Genomic DNA, 17,460 nt, shown 5'->3' on the forward strand with positions numbered 1-17,460 from the left:
GATTTACATGAAGTGCTAAGAAACAATACAGAGAGAACCCATGTATCTTTGATCAGGTTTACTCCAATGGTAGCATCTTACAAAACTATAGTACAGTTTTTGGTGGAGCCAAGATGGCTGAATAGGAACAGCTCCAGTCTACAGCCCCCAGGGTGAGCGACGCAGAAGATGGGTGATTTCTGCATTTCCAAATGAGGTACCGGGTTCATCTCACTGGGGAGTGTCAGAAAGTGGGTGCAGGACAGTGGGTGCAGCACACCGAGCGTGAGCTGAAGCAGGGCGAGGCACTGCCTCACCCGGGAAGTGCAAGGGGTCAGGAAATTCCCTTTCCTAGTCAAGGAAAGGGGTGACAGATGGCACCTGGAAAATCGGGTCATTGCTACCCTAATACTGCACTTTTCCAACAGTCTTAGCAAACGGCACACCAGGAGATTATATCCCGCGCCTGGCTGAGAGGGTACTACGCCCACAGAGCCTCACTCATTGCTAACACAGCAGCCTGAGATCAAACAGCAAGGCAGCAGCAAGGCTGGGGGAGGGGCGCCCGCCATTGCCGAGGTTTGAGTAGGTAAACGAAGCAGCCGGAAAGCTTGAACTGGGTGGAGCCCACCTCAGCTCAAGGAGGCCTGCCTACCTGCCTCTCTAGACTCCACCTCTGGGGACAGGGCACAGCCCAAAAAAGGCAGCAGAATCCTCTGCAAACTTAAATGTCCCTGTCTGACAGCTTTGAAGAGAGTAGTGGTTCTCGCAGCAAACAGCTGGAGATCTGAGAACGGACAGACTGCCTCCTCAAGTGGGTCCCTGACCCCCGAGTAGCCTAACTGGGAGGCACCCCCCAGTAGGGGCAAAATGACACCTAACACAGCTGGGTACTCCTCTGAGACAAAACTTCCAGAGGAATGATCAGGCAGCAGCATTTGCTGTTCACCAATATCCGCTGTTCTGCAGCCTCTGCTGCTGAAACCCAGGCAAACAGGGTCTGGAGTGGACCTCCAGCAAACTCCAACAGACCTGCAGCTGAGGGTCCTGACTGTTAGAAGGAAAACTAACAAACAGAAAGGACATCCACACCAAAACCCCATCTGTACGTCAACATCATCAAAGACCAAAGGTAGATAAAACCACAAAGATGGGGAAAAAACAGAGCAGAAAAACTGGAAACTAAAAATCAGAGCACCTCTCCTCCTCCAAAGGAATGCAGCTCCTCACTAGCAACGGAACAAAGCTGGATGGAGAATGACTTTGACGAGTTGAGAGAAAAAGGCTTCAAACGATCAAACTACTCCGAGCTAAAGGAGGAAGTTCAAACCCATGGCAAAGAAGTTAAAAACCTCGAAAAAAAATTAGATGAATGGCTAACTAGAATAACCAATGCAGAGAAGTCCTTAAAGGACCTGACGGAGCTGAAAACCAAGGCATGAGAACTACGTGATGAATGCACAAGCCACAGCAGCCGATTCGATCAACTGGAAGAAAGGGTATCAGCGATGGAAGATCAAATGAATGAAATGAAGCAAGAAGAGAGGTTTAGAGAAAAAAAGAATAAAAAGAAATGAACAAAGCCTCCAAGAAATATGGGACTATGTGCAAAGACCAAATCTATGTCTGACTGGTGTACCTGAAAGTGACGGGGAGAATGGAACCAAGTTGGAAAACACTCTGCAGGATAGTATCCAGGAGAACCCCCCCAGTCTAGCAAGACAGGCCAACATTCAGATTCAGGAAATACAGAGAATGCCATAAAGATACTCCTCGAGAAGAGCAACTCCAAGACACATAATTGTCAGATTCACCAAAGTTGAAATGAAGGAAAAAATGTTAAGGGCAGCCAGAGAGAAAGGTCCGGTTACCCACAAAGGGCAGCCCATCAGACTAACAGCTCATCTCTCAGCAGAAACTCTACAAGCCAGAAGAGAGTGGGGGCCAATATTCAACATTCTTAAAAAAAAGAATTTAACCCAGAATTTCATATCCAGCCAAACTAAGCTTCATAAGTGAAGGAGAAATAAAATCCTTTACAGACAAGCAAATGCTGAGAGATTTTGTCACCACCAGGCCTGCCCTAAAAGAGCTCCTGAAGGAAGCACTAAACATGGAAAGGAACAACTGGTACCAGCCACTGCAAAAACATGCCAAATTGTAAAGGCCATCCAGGCTAGGAAGAAACTGCATCAACTAACGAGCAAAATAACCAGCTAACATCATAATGACAGGATCAAATTCACACATAACAATGTTAACCTTAAATGTAAATGAGCTAAATGCTCCAATTAAAAGACACAGACTGGCAAATTAGATAAAGAGTCAAGACCCATCAGTGTGCTGTATTCAGGAAACCCATCTCACATGCAGAGACACACATAGGCTCAAAATAAAGGGATGGAGGAAGATCTACCAAGCAAATGGAAAACAAAAAAAGGCAGGAGTTGCAATCCTAGTCTCTGATAAAACAGACTTAAAACCAACAAAGATCAAAAGAGACAAACAAGGCCATTACATAATGGTAAAGGGATCAATTCAACAAGAAGAGCTAACTATCCTAAATATCTATGCACCCAATACAAGAGCACCCAGATTCATAAAGCAAGTCCTTAGAGACCTACAAAGAGACTTAGACTCCCATACAATAATAATGGGAGACTTTAACACCCCACTGTCAACATTAGACAGATCAACGAGACAGAAAGTTAACAAGGATATCCAGGAATTGAACTCAGCTCTGCATCAAACGGACCTAATAGACATCTACAGGACTCTCCACCCCAAATCAACAGAATATACATTCTTCTGAGCACCACACTGCACTTATTCCAAAACTGACCACATAGTTGGAAGTAAAGCACTCCTCAGCAAATGTAAAAGAACAGAAATTATAACAAACTGTCTCTCAGTGCAATCAAACTAGTACTCAGGATTAAGAAACTCACTCAAAACTGCTCAACTACATGGAAACTGAACAACCTGCTCCTGAATGACTACTGGGTACATAATGAAATGAAGGCAGAAATAAAGATGTTCTTTGAAACCAGCGAGAACAAAGACACAACATACCAGAATCTCTGGGACATGTTCAAAGCAGTGTGTAGAGGGAAATTTATAGCACTAAATGCCCACAAGAGAAAGCAGGAAAGATCTAAAATTGACACCCTAACATCACAATTAAAAGAACTAGAGAAGCAAGAGCAAACACATTCAAAAGCTAGCAGAAGGCAAGAAATAACTAAGATCAGAGCAGAACTGAAGCAAATAGAGACACAAAAAACCCTTCAAAAAATCAATGAAACCAGGAGCTGGTTTTTTTTAAAAGACCAACAAAATTGATAGACCGCTAGCAAGACTAATAAAGAAGAAAAGAGAGAAGAATCAAATAGATGCAATAACAAATGATAAAGGGGATATCACCACCGATCCCACAGAAATACAAACTACCATCAGAGAATACTACAAACACCTCTACGCAAACAAACTAGAAAATATAGAAGAAACGGATAAATTCCTCGACACATACACCCTCCCAAGACTAAACCAGGAAGAAGTTGAATCTCTGAATAGACCAATAACAGGCTCTGAAATGGAGGCAATAATTAATAGCTTACCAACCAAAAAAAGTCCAGGACCACATCGATTCACAGCCGAATTCTACCAGAGGTACAAGGAGAAGCTGGTACCATTCCTTCTGAAACTATTCCAATCAATACAAAAAGAGGGAATCCTCCCTAACTCATTTTATGAGGCCAGCATCATCCTGATACCAAAGCCTGGCAGAGACACAACAAAGAAAGAGAATTTTAGACCAATATCCCTGATGAACATTGATGCAAAAATCCACAATAAAATACTGGCAAACCAAATCCAGCAGCACATCGAAAAGCTTATCCTCCATGATCAAGTGGGCTTCAACCCTGGGATGCAAGGCTGGTTCAACATACGCAAATCAATAAATGTAATCCAGCATATAAACAGAACCAAAGACAAAAACCATATGATTATCTCAATAGATGCAGAAAAGGCCTTTGACAAAATTCAACAACCCTTCATGCTAAAAATTCTCAATAAATTAGGTATTGATGGGATGTATCTCAAAATAATAAGAGCTATCTGTGACAAACCCACAGCCAATATCATACCGAATGGGAAAAAACTGGAAGCATTCCCTCTGAAAACTGGCACAAGACAGGGATGCCTTCTCTCACCACTCCTATTCAACACAGTGTTGGAAGTTCTGGCCAGGGCAATCAGGCAGGAGAAGGAAATAAAGGGTATTCAATTAGGAAAAGAGGAAGTCAAATTGTCCCTGTTTGCAGATGACATGATTGTATATCTAGAAAATCCCACTGTCTCAGCCCAAAATCTCCTTAAGCTGATAGGCAACTTCAGCAAAGTCAAATCAATGTGCAAAAATCACAAGCATTCTTATACACCAATAACAGACAAACAGGGAGCCAAATCATGAGTGAACTCCCATTCACAATTGCTTCAAAGAGAATAAAATACCTAGGAATCCAACTTACAAAGGATGTGAAGGACCTCTTCAAGGAGAACTACAAACCACTGCTCAATGAAATAAAAGAGGATACAAACAAATGGAAGACAATTCCATGCTCATGGGTAGGAAGAATCAATATCGTGAAAATGGCCATACTGCCCAAGCTAATTTATAGATTCAATGCCATCCCCATCAAACTACCAATGACTTTCTTCACAGAATTGGAAAAAACTACTTTAAAGTTCATATGGAACCAAAAAAGAGCCCGCATCGCCAAGTCAATCCTAAGCCAAAAGAACAAAGCTGGAGGCATCACGCTACCTGACTTCAAACTATACTACAAGGCTACAGTAACCAAAACAGCATGGTACTGGTACCAAAACAGAGATCTAGACCAATGGAACAGAACAGAGGTCTCAGAAATAATGCCGCATATCTACAACCATCTGATCTTTGACAAACCTGACAAAAACAAGAAATGGGGAAAAGATTCCCTATTTAATAAATGGTGCTGGGAAAACTGGCTAGCCTTGTGTAGAAAGCTGAAACTGGATCCCTTCCATACACCTTATACAAAAATTAATTCGAGATGGATTAAAGACTTACATGTTAGACCTAAAACCATAAAAACCCTAGAAGAAAACCTAGGCAATACCATTCAGGACATAGGCATGGGCAAGGACTTCACGTCTAAAACACCAAAAGCAAGGGCAACAAAAGCCAAAATTGACAAATGGGATCTAATTAAACTAAAGAGCTTCTGCACAGCAAAAGAAACCACCATCAGAGTGAACAGGCAACCTACAGAATGGGAGAAAATTTTTGCAACCTACTCATCTGACAAAGGGCTAATATCCAGAATCTACAATGAACTCAAACAAATTTACAAGAAAAAAACAAACAACCCCATCAAAAAGTGGGCAAAGGATAGGAACAGACACTTCTCAAAAGAAGACATTTATGCAGCCACCAGACACATGAAAAAATGCTCATCATCACTGGCCATCAGAGAAATGCAAATCAAAACCACAATGAGATACCATCTCACACCAGTTAGAATGGCGATCATTAAGAAGTCAGGAAACAACAGGTTCTGGAGAGGATGTGGAGAAATAGGAACACTTTTACACTGTTGGTGGGACTGTAATCTAGTTCAACCATTGTGGAAGTCGGTGTGGTGATTCCTCAGAGATCTAGAACTAGTAATACCATTTGACCCAGCCATCCCATTACTGGGTATATACCCACAGGATTATAAATCATGCTGCTATGAAGACACATGCACACATATGTTTATTGCAGCACTATTCACAATAGCAAAGATTTGGAACCAGCCCAAATGTCCAACAATGATAGACTGGATTAAGAAAACGTGGGACATATACACCATGGAATACTATGCAGCCATAAAAAATGATGAGTTCATGTCCTTTGTAGGGACATGGATGAAGCTGGAAACCATCATTCTCAGCAAACTATCACAAGGACAAAAAACCAAACACCACATGTTCTCACTCATAGGTGGGAATTGAACAATGAGAACACATGGACACAGGAAGGGGAACATCACACACCAGGGACTGTTGTGGGGTGGGGGGAGGGGGGAGGGACAGCATTAGGAGATATACCTAATGCTAAATGACAAGTTAATGGGTGCAGCACACCAACATGGCCCATGTATACATATGTAACAAACCTGCACGTTGTGCACATGTACCCTAAAACTTAACGTATAATTAAAATAAGAAAAAAAAGAAAAAAAAACTATAGTACAATATCAGAACCAGGATGGTGTCACTGATACAAGGCAAGATGGTGAAATTTCCATCCCCACAGGGACCCCTTGTGTTGCCTTCCCACCATCATGCCTACTTCCCTCCCATCCCACCCCCTCTCTTACTTCTGGCAATCACTAGTCAAACTCACTTCTTTTATTTTTAAAAAAATTAGAATCTGACTAGGTACATTTTGATGTTATGACATCTTGACTCTGACCACACCTTTGCTCTTTTCAGGTAAATTGAACTTTCTGGAATATAGTTGCCAGGCAGTGGTGGTCACAACCTCTTTGGTACTAAACGGAATGGTTCAACTGAAAGCATCATAGTATTATTCTGCTCTTTGAGGGTAAAAGCTGGAGCTATCCTGGGAAGACAGCCCATCTAGACTCCGACCGACTTGCTTGGGTACTCAGCAGGCCTGTGTTGTCCAAACTCCACATATTCAAAAGAAAGATCTGGCCCTGGACTGGCTATTGGGAGATCACCTCTAAGCCCTTGGGATATACTGCCAGCTAAGAGCGTCTCTGTTTATCTGGGACCTTGGGCCATCCCAGATAGTTTATGCTAACGGTATGATTCATAGTCGGGGCCCTCGGCCGCATTGTATCAGTTTGACCTCTGGAGAGGTTGGAGCTGAGGTATTATTATCAGCTGCATGAGGACTCCATGCCCAGGTGACCCATCCCCACTAAAAACCCTGGACATTAAGGCTCAATGAGCTTTACTGGTTGGCAAGACTTCATGCATGTTGTCACACATTTTTGCTGGGAGAATTAAGCACTGTTCACATGACTCCACTGGGAAAGGACAACTGGAAGCTTGCACCTGCTCTCTCCTGGACTCTACCATATGTACCTTTCTGCCTTTGCTGATTTTAATCTGTATCCTTTCATTGTAATAAACCATAACTAAGAGTGTAACAGCTTTTCTGAGTTCTGTGAGTCCTTCCAGCAAATCACGAACCTGAGAAGGGTCTTGGGGACTCCTAACAACAGGTAATAACACTTTAATTCCTGTAAGTGAGCCCAGGTGCTGATGTAATGGGATTGTATCCAATCCTGGGGTCTCCAGTCCCTGAAGTTGGCTCCATCTGACCCAGATAACAGCAATGCACTTTAAGATTTGTACTTTTCACACAGCAGCCACTCCAGGAGGGCTAGAGGCCCAGCCTGGCTCTGTGTCCTCTCAGCTTCAGAGAACTTTCGAGAGGTTTGAGGGCCAAATTTAAGTTCCTTCAGATTGGGAAGAAATGGGGTCAAACGAAATATGACTGAAGAGATTCCTACCCCTGGTAATCCAGACTGATCCGCTGGACTAGGATGTCAGGGATGGCCAATGAACACAAATCGTTAAAAGTAGGTTTTTAAAAGTTCTGTAAATAATCCATACGCATTTAAGAAAAATCAGAAAACAAAGGTAAGAAAAAAAATAGAATAAAAACTCCTAATAAGGCTATCTCCCTGAGATAACCACTGTCAATATTCTGAAGAAAATCATCATTTATTGATTATACAAATATCTATTGAGCATTTATTATGAGACTACAGCAATCAATAAGATAACTTTTTTTTTTTTTTTTTTTTAAGGGTGAGAAGGGCAGGGTTTATTGGGCAAAAAGGAAATAAAAACGGTAACAGGGACTCTCAGCAAAGCGAGAGTTCTGCTGGTAGGCTCCCTGCCTCACAGATTGAATTCCCAGTTACCACCCAAGAACAGGGGAAGCCAGAATCTTCCCCTCTGCTAATGGTGTGAAATTCCATAGATCTACCCCAGTGCACATGCCTCCCTGTGCACAGGCCGGTCGAAGGTTCTTGGGGAACCCCTTTATACTTGGCTGTCTCACTGGGGTCAAACAATCCTCCAGCCTTGACCTCCCAAAGTGCTGGGATTACAGGCATAACCTACTGCATCCAGCCTCCAGTACTTTTATCATTGGTGTTTCTGTGAGATTTCTTTCTTTTTATATATATTTTATTATACTTTAAGTTCTAGGGTACATGTGCACAACGTGCAGGTTTGTTACCACAATTCTAACGGAGCTTCATGTCTATGGGGAAATCCGATACTGCCCACCCCTCCTGGGCCTTTCCCTACAAGTCACATGCCAAACACATATTTTTAATTAAAACAAGATCATACAGAACAGTGGTTCTCAAAGTGTGGTCACCAGAGCAGCAGCTTGTAATTTGTAAGTGCAAATTCTCAGGCGTCCACACAAGACCTACTAAGCCAGAAATTCTGAGAGTGGGCCCAGCAATCTGTGTTTTCTTTCTTTATTTTACCTATTTATTTTTGAGACAGGGTCTCACTCTGTCACCCAGGCTGGATTGCAGTTGTGCAATCACAGCTCGCTGCAGTCTTGACCTCCCGGGCTCAAGCGATCCTTCTACCTCTGCCTTCCCGAGTAGCTGGGACCACAGGCGTGCGCCACCATGCCTGGATATTTTTTTTTTTTTTTTTTTTTTTTTGTAGAAACTGGGTCTCACTCTATTACCCAGACTGGTCTCAAGCTACTGGGCTGAAGCAATCCTCCCATCTCGGCCTCCCAGAGTGCCGGGATTACAGGTATAAGCCACCACACCTAGTCTGTGTTTTAATAAACATAGGTTGATTCTGACGCACAACAAAATTTGAGAACCACTGATACAGAAAAACCTACCCAGGAATTGGCTTTTCTTACTCTACAACAAACCACGAACACGCTTCCACATCTCCAAACATTCTTTCCTGCACATTTAAATGGCCGTGTAAGGCTGTTGCTGTGCCACCGTTTTATTTACCATACCCTATTATTGTTCTTTTAGTTCCAGTTTTCATTTGTGATAAACATTTTCTTAGTGTGCTTTTTTCACTTTATTATATGCTTTCTCACAAATGCATAATACATACTAGTAGCCAAGAGTGTTTTGCTCTTGAGGACCTAGACAACCTGCAGAAATTAATAGGATAGAAGGCCTAATCTCAGGGATGAAGCAGGCAGGGATATATTCTGTGTGGATCTGTCTTTCCCTCCCTTCACATAAAAGCAAGGGAATTCTCAGAGCAGTTGTGTCTGCGCTAACTTTGCTTTAATGAAAAGTCAGAAGGAGAAACATAGTGATTATAAGGAAGACATTTCAGAACAAGATCATGTATTGAGATGGGTGATGACAACACACAGACACAACTCACCAGACTGGAGGTTTCAGTTTGAACAACCTCTCTGCTGCCTGGACGGCTTTCCCGACATCATTGGCCAGCATGCTGACGCTGAAGAACTGACCCACATCCCAGTAATTGTTCATTTTCTCCAAGCTCCCTTTTCTTCCCAACAAACTGTTCAGCCGGACACCTTAAGAATTTGAATTTTAGATAGTCAGAAAAATCTTTCTTAGTTTCTGTCATATTGAGGATAAGCAGGTATTTTATTCTGGCTGCTGTCTCAGGTGTGCTATAGGAAAAGTAACTGATTGTTCCTTTTGAAATATAATTCTAGTAGGACGGGCACGGTGGCTCACGCCTGTAATCCCAGCACTTTGGGAGGCTGAAGCAGGCGGATCACTTGAGGTCAAGAGTTCGAGACCAGCCTGGCCACCATGGTGAAACCCCATCACTACTAAAAATACAAAAAAAATTAGCTGGGCACGGTGGCGGGCACCTGTAATCCCAGCTACTCAGGAGGCTGAGGCAGGAGAATTGCTTGAACCCGGGAGGCAGAGGTTGCAGTGAGCCAAGATCGCACCACTACACTCCAGCCTGGGCAACCGAGCAAGACTCTGTCTCAAAAAAAGAATAGGAATATAATGATATAATGCTAGTTATTTCAATGTAATTTTTAATGCCAAACTTGTATAATCAAAGCATCAACATCTGCAATAATAAACAGCTGTACCTATTTTCCTTAGTTCCAAGGAAGTTTCAAATTGTTGTCCAGCAACTATCAGCAAAACTGCAAGATTAATTCCCGAATAGAGAGATGACTGGAGTTCAAACCCTTTGCGATACCTATAATTACAGAACCACCAAAGTCTTATTATATTACAACAAAAAACGTTTAAATAATGGTATAAACCAACTTTCTCATGAAAAGTTTTATTTCTCTGAATTTGTTGTTGCCCATTCCCCTCACCGCCCACCATCACCTTTACCAACAGCCACATGCAGCTCTCTGGTAACTTTAAAAACATCCTAATAGGCCAGGCGCCGCGGCTCATGCCTGTAATCCCAGCACTTTGGGAGGCCGAGGCACGTGGATTGCTTGAGGCCAGGAGTTTAAGGCCAGCCTGGCCAACATGGTGAAACCCCATCTCTACAGAAAAAAATACAAAAATTAGCTGGGTGTGGTGGTGCGTGCCTGTAATCCCAGCTACTCGGGAGGCTGAGGCAGGAGAATTAGCTTGAACCCGGGAGGTGGAAGCTGCAGTGAGCCAAGATCGCACCACTGCACTCCAGCCTGGGTGACAGAGCGAGACCCTGTCTCAAAAAAAAAAAAAAAGTCATAATAGCAACACAGTAACTTACAGTAGGGAGTTTTAATTATTTTTGTTCGTAAGATTTTTATTATAAAAGCCTCAGTGACTATATAAAATAGGAAAATCATCATGAAGTACACAAAAGAAATTTAAAATCAATTCTAATCCTACTCCCAAAAGATCACCACGATTTGATGTCTGGAGTGCAGTGGTGTAATCATAGTTCACTGCAGCCTGGAACTCCTGCATCCAAGCAATCCTTCCACCTCAGCCTCCCAAGCAGCTAGGACCACAGGTTTGTGCCATCATGCCCAGTTAATTTTTTTTTTCATTTTTTAAAACACAGGGTCTCACTCTGTCACCCAGGCTGGAGTGCAGTGGCACAACCATAGCTGCAGCCTTGAACCCCTGGGCTCAAGCGATCCTCCCACCTCAGCCTCCCAAGTAGCTGGGATTACAGGCATGCGTCACCCTGCCCACCTAAACCTTGTTTCTAAAGTTGGATTCCAATTATGCATTGAGTATTTTTTATTACATCGAAGTGGCATCAATGGTTGGCCATTTCTCTGCAAGCTGTTTGTTTGCTTTTAACAATATGGAGTTGTTTTTTCAGGCAGGAAGCAGTATTGCCAAAATCCTGGATCCCAAATAACTATAGGAGCAGTGGCAAAGTGAGGCCAGTAACAGGGATCTACTACATCAGGACAAGGAACAGGATACAAAATTGGGAATCCTATTTTTATACCAAAAGGTTAACAGTGACATTTTCACTCTCTTCTTTATCCTTCTCTATACATGAAAAGTTCATTTCTGTTCTATGAACAAGTATGAAAATTATAGGCAGGAAAAAAGAACTCAATGAAGTAATGACACAAATGTCTTTAAGTGGCACCATTTATACCAAAAACTCGCTAGTAGTAATTTTGTCACTCATGTGATGGCAAGAGAATTCAATAACAAAATATTAATTCTTGAAAGGAGAAGTTATCATTGAAGACAGTTAAAATATGGCTTTATCAATTCTGAGGCATAATACAAACACCCTCAGATCAGAGGACACCGAGAAAGTCCTTCCTACCTCAGTCAACAAAATTCAACCTTTTTTTTCCTGTGTGTTTTGGGAATTTTAAATTCTACATCCTTCTAAGATGTGACTGTTTTACTTTCTTCTACTATGAAAAGTCATACTGAGAAGAGGGCAGAGAGGGTTGCTCCTCCAGAAGTCAAGCAGGCCCAACTTAGGGGCAGAGAAGATCTGAACTCCAGGCAGGACCGTAGTCCCAGATTCACCACTAACCAGCCCTGTGATCTTGGACCAGCTCCCCACCTCCCTGAGCCATATGCTCCGTGTCTGCACTGGAGAGTGTGGGTTAGATGACATCCACGATAGATCTTATCCACAGCCACCACGCCCTGAGCAGAAGACGAAGCTTCATTTGCTTCTGTACCTACCGCCACCACCTTCTGAAGCCGCTGGAGAAAAACTCCTAGGACTTTCCTGAAGGAGCCAAAGGCAGTGATTTTCTGACCTGGGGACTGAATTCCCCACCACCATAATGGGAACACAGCTTTCTGTTTTGGCTTTACCAAACATTAACTTCCCTTCGATACCCTAAGTGACTCCTCTCCACCACATGGTGCATTAGGAACTACTGGAAATTTAAAAAAAGAAAATGAGGTCATTATGTTCCAAGAACTTACACTATGGTGGAAGGGAATAAGATCTACACATAATTAGTGAGAGTGGAAGCAAGAATGTGTTAAGTATCTTAAAATCACACAAATTCAAGTCTAGAGGAACTCACAGAAGACATATAGGGCCATCTCACCTAGATACTTGAGATATGGCATAAAAATAAAGAGACATGAGGCCGGGTGTGGTGGCTCACGCCTGTAATACCAGCACTTTGAGAGGCCGAGGTGGGTGGAGTGCCTGAGGTCAGGAGTTCGAGACCAGTCTGGCCAACATGGTGAAACCCCATCTCTATTAAAAATACAGAAAAATTAGCTGGGCATGGTGGCGTGTGCCTGTAATCCCAGCTACTCAGGAGGCTGAGGCCGGGGAATTGCTTGAACCAGGGAGGTGGAGGTTGCAGTGAGCCGAGATCACACCACTGCACTCCAGCCTGGGTGACACAGTGAGACTCAGTCTCAAAAAAAGAAAATAAAGGGCAAGAGAAATGAAACAGCAGTGATTTGGAAAGGGAGCCCTCAGCATAGAAAATGGCAGAAACAGAGACAGGAGTTTGGAAAACTCCTTAGGAGCTACAGTTTAGTTGGACACACACCAGGTAGTGGGAAACAAGGCTAGAGGTAGGTTGGAGAAAGTGTTCAGGACACCTAGAATGGTGATCTGAGAGTCTGAATTTTTATATAGTAGGGAGCAGGGAGCCATGGTGGGTTCTTGAGCTTTAGGAAGAATAAGTTATAAATCTGTGAAGGATAGACTGAGCAGACAGCAAGCAGGGAGTCTACTTGGGTACTGTTAGAACACACCTGGCAAGAAAGTTAAAAAAAAAATGGCAGTGACTGGGGGCAGTGGTGATGGGAAAAGACTGGCAAGCAGTGAAAGAAGGCTCACAGAAGGGCTGCAAATGGGGCCTGACTGGACGGGGAGGTAAGTGAGTTTTACTCCAACACTGACCGAAAGTTTACACCTAGGAGGGTAGAGAATAGTAGTAAGAAAGCAAGACATTGGAAGCCATACCTTGTGGAGAAGAGTAAATGACTTCAGCCTTCAAAATGTTGAGTCTGAAATACCAACATCATCTTGAGGTAGAACAGGTGGGCAAAGAGGGGGAGATGTAAGGCCATCACTTAGGATGTTGGGTTGGAGAGCTCCAGCTAAGGGTCCCTAGTTGTGAGAGTGGCTGGGATTGTCAGAGAAGTAAGTGCGGATGGAGAGAAGGTGGGGAGGACAGAGCCTCCTGTGTATATGAAAGGAAGAGAGAGAGAGAGGAAGCAATTAGAATTGAATGAAAGCAGAAGAGCAATGTCAAGAGCTCTTATGATGGAAATGAATGATGTGGGCCTGTTGGTTCCACCTTCAGAATATATCCTGCATCCAACTTTCTCAACATTTTTGTCCCCATCACCCTGGCTCAAGCCACCACCAGCTCTCCCCTGAATTACTGCTATATTCTCCTGTTCCCTGCTTCTGTCCTCGTCCCTGTGATAGACTGTTTAATGGCCACAAATTCCTCCCATCGCAAGATGCATGCACCTTTGCAATGCAACTTTGCTATTCCTCCTAGCCAGAGGTGGAGCACATTCCTCCACTCTTTTGAATGTGGGCGGGCCATGTGATTTGCTTTGACCAATAGCATGTGGCAGAAGTAACCACGTGTGAGTTCCCGAACCTAAGCCTCTAGAAGCTTTGCTGCTCCGTTGTTCACTCTCTTAGAGTTCTGCATACCAGGTAAGAAAGCTGGTCTACCAGGATTAGAACCACATGGTGGAGAGCTGAGGCACACCATCAGTAGCCAACACCAGCTGCCAAAAGTGTACGGGGTCATTTGGATCTTCCAGCCACACCTGACCCTACAGCTGACTTCAGTTTTAGAAGTGAGCCCAGGTGAAGCCAGCAGAAGATGTGCCTGGCAAAGCCACAGAATCATGAAAAATCGTAATCATTGCTGTTCGAAGCTGCTAAGTTTTGGGGTTGTTATGCAGCAAGTGATAGCTGATACACCCCCTAAAATATATTCTTTACATAACAGTGAGTACTCCTGTTAAAATGCATGTCCGATCTTGTCACTCCTCTGCTCAAACCCTCCATTTGATGTTCCTTCTCACTCAGAGCAAGAAGGTCTTGCCCCCTTCCTGTTTCATGTTGCTCTCCACTCACCCCTTGCTTACTGCTGACCATCCTGGAGTGTGCCTGCCATGCTTCATCCTCAGTCTCTGCCCTTGCTGTTCCCTCCGCCAAGAACACTTTCTCCAGTTATCTGTGAAGTTCACTCCCTTATCACTTTCCTATCTTTAGGCACCTTCACTGACCACCCTATTTAAAATTGCAGACCACCTCTCCGAGCCCTCCCTTTATCCCCTTCCCTGCTTAACCTTTCCCCATAGCCCTCAGATGACATCCTACATGTGTCACTTTCTTTAACTTGCCTCACCAGCAATGCAAGGCCCCCAAGGGCAGGATTCATGTCTGTTGTGTCCGTATCCCCACCACCTAGAAAAGTTTCTGGCACACAGTAAGCCATCACTGAACGTTGTTAAATAAATGAATGAATAAGTGAATGAATGAACAGATCACTGGGAAGATGATGCCCTGGTGGTGGTGGACAAGGTTCTGGAAGTGGGAGCTTGGAAGGAGTGTGCTGGGCCTCCTTCTTGGCCCATAAACAAGTGTACCTGTGGGAAGAGTGTGACCAGTAGAAAACCCTGTTTCTCATGGTTTTCTCTCAAAAAGGGAATCTGGAAATTCCCAGACCACATTTACTACAAATGTTTGCTCACTGCCAGCAGACAGACATATACATAAGGAAGAGATGCACATCCTTAGCCTATGCGATTCTGTTCCTTGAAGAGATGCATGTGCTGATAAACTGGGCTGAGGGTTTACCACTCAATGGCGCTGTCTCGACTGGTGTCATCTTTGCAGTCTGAATCCAAGAAGATGTCCTTGTAGATCCTCCCACACAGGCAGAACATGTCAGGGCCCGGGTGATCACAGCTCTGCAGAACCTGGAGCATGATCTGCAGAGCCTTCTCACGGTCACCTGTGCTGTTTCTCCTGAAAGATAGATGTTATAAGGTCACAAATGAATGAATCAAGACAATGGAATAGATGCCAGGTGCAGTGGCTCACACCTGTAATCCCAGAACTTTGGGAGGCAGAAGCGGGTGGATCATCTGAGGTCAGGAGTTCGACACCAGCCTGGCCAACACGGTGAAAACCTGTCTCTACTAAAAATACAAAAAGTAGCCGGGTGGTAGTGGCCCACGCCTGTAATCCCAGCTACTTGGGAGGCTGAGGCAGGAGAATCGCTTGAACCTGGGGGGCAGAGGTTACAGTGAACCAAGATCATGCCACTGTACTCCAGTCTGGGTGACAGTGAGACCCTGTTTTTTTTTTTTTTTTTTTTTTTTTAAAAAGACAGTGGAATATATATGCATTCATCATGCTGAAAGACAGGTGCAAGGATGCTGTACTTTAACAGAAAAATTATTTCTAAATAATAGTTTTCATTTTCCAGTGTAGTCACTGCTTAAGATCCACACCAGTAAACCTTATACAGTTATACTCAGTCCCTACTTGATTCTATCTCAACAAGTAAATCTTAAGGAAATGAAAAAATAAGTGAAGGGGAAACCTATATAATAAAAAAGACTTAAGAGTCATATCAACCAAATGCAACATACAGACTTTGTCTGGATTGTGATTCAAACAAATCCACTATAAAACATATGAAGCTGGGTACAGTGGCTCACACCTGTAATCCCAGCCCTTTGGAGGGCTGAGGCAGGTGGATCACTTAAGGTCAGGAATTCGAGACCAGCCTGGCCAGCATGGTGAAACCCTGTCTCTACAAAAATACAAAAATTAGCCAGGTGTGGTGGCAGGGGCCTGTAGTCCCAGCTACTTGGGAGGCTGAGGCAGCAGAATCACTTGAACCCAGGAGGCAGAGGTTGCAGTGAGCCGAGATTGTGCCACTGCACTCCAGCCTGGGTGACAGAGTGAGACTCTGTCTCAACATAAAAAAAAAAAAAAAAAAAAAAGAAAGAAAGAAAAGGAAAGACAATTGGGAAAATTTGAGCACTGACACTGAGAAATTGTTAATTTTTAGGGATGATAATGTAAAGCCTAAAAACTGTTCGTTTTTAGGTACGATAATGTAATCATGAGTATGTTTTATAAGTGTCCTTAACCTTTTTTTTTTTTTTTTTTTTTTTTTTTTGAGACAGTCTCGCTCTGTCGCCCAGGCTGGAGTGCAGTGGCACGATCTCAACTCATTGCAACCTCCACCTCCTGAGTTCAAGCAATTCTTGTGCCTCAGCCTTCCAACGTAGCTGGGATTACAGGCATGCGCCACCACGCCCAACTAATTTTTGTAATGTCAATAGAGGTTCCACCATGTTGGCCAGGCTAGTCTCGAACTCCTGACTTCAGGTGCTCCACCCGCCTCGGCCTCCCAAAGTTCTGGGATTACAGGCGTGAGACACCGTGCCCAGCCAAGTGTCCTTAGCTTTTAAAGATACACACTTAAATATCTGGGGATAAAATGGTATGTCTTTGCTTTGTAATGAATCCAGCATTGGGCTATAAAGGAGTGGATGGGGGCAAAGGGGAACAAAATTGGCCATGCAATGATAATCATCAAAGTGGATATGGGGTAGATGGGGGTTTTTTATTGTGATGGTTAATTTTATGTGTCAGCTTGACTGGGCTAAGGAAGGCCAGAAAGCTAGTAAAACATTATTTCTGGGTATGTCTATGAGGGTGTTTCTGGATAAGATTAGCATCTGAATCAACAGTCTGAGTAAAGACGACCACCCTCACCAATGCAGGTGGCATCACACAATCCATTGATGGTACCAACAGAACAAAAAGGCCAAGGAAGAGTGAATTTTCTTTTTTTGAACTGGGAAATTCACCATCTCCTGCCCTTAGACATCAGAGTTCCTGGATCTTGGACCTTCAGGCTTCAGGACTTACCCCAACAGCATCCCTGGTTCTCAGGCCTTTGGACTCAGACCAAATCACACCACAAGCATTCCTGGTTCTCTAGCT

At 43.6% G+C, this 17,460-nt stretch overlaps 1 protein-coding gene across 3 annotated transcripts in view; it reads right to left on the reverse strand.

The window, feature by feature from the left end:
* Positions 1-17,460, reverse strand: part of MAP3K15 (mitogen-activated protein kinase kinase kinase 15) — a 154,527-nt gene that overhangs the window by 57,587 nt on the left and 79,480 nt on the right. For all 3 annotated transcript variants that reach the window (XM_063634965.1, XM_055267563.2, XM_063634966.1), the window contains 3 exons: positions 15,292-15,462; positions 10,139-10,251; positions 9,439-9,598 (listed from right to left, as the gene is read on the reverse strand). In XM_063634965.1, coding sequence (XP_063491035.1) covers positions 9,439-9,598; positions 10,139-10,251; positions 15,292-15,462 — 444 coding nt within the window. The remainder of the gene's footprint in view (positions 1-9,438; positions 9,599-10,138; positions 10,252-15,291; positions 15,463-17,460) is intronic.

Source organism: Symphalangus syndactylus, chromosome X (assembly GCF_028878055.3).
Source record: "Symphalangus syndactylus isolate Jambi chromosome X, NHGRI_mSymSyn1-v2.1_pri, whole genome shotgun sequence".
Taxonomy (NCBI): domain Eukaryota; kingdom Metazoa; phylum Chordata; class Mammalia; order Primates; family Hylobatidae; genus Symphalangus; species Symphalangus syndactylus.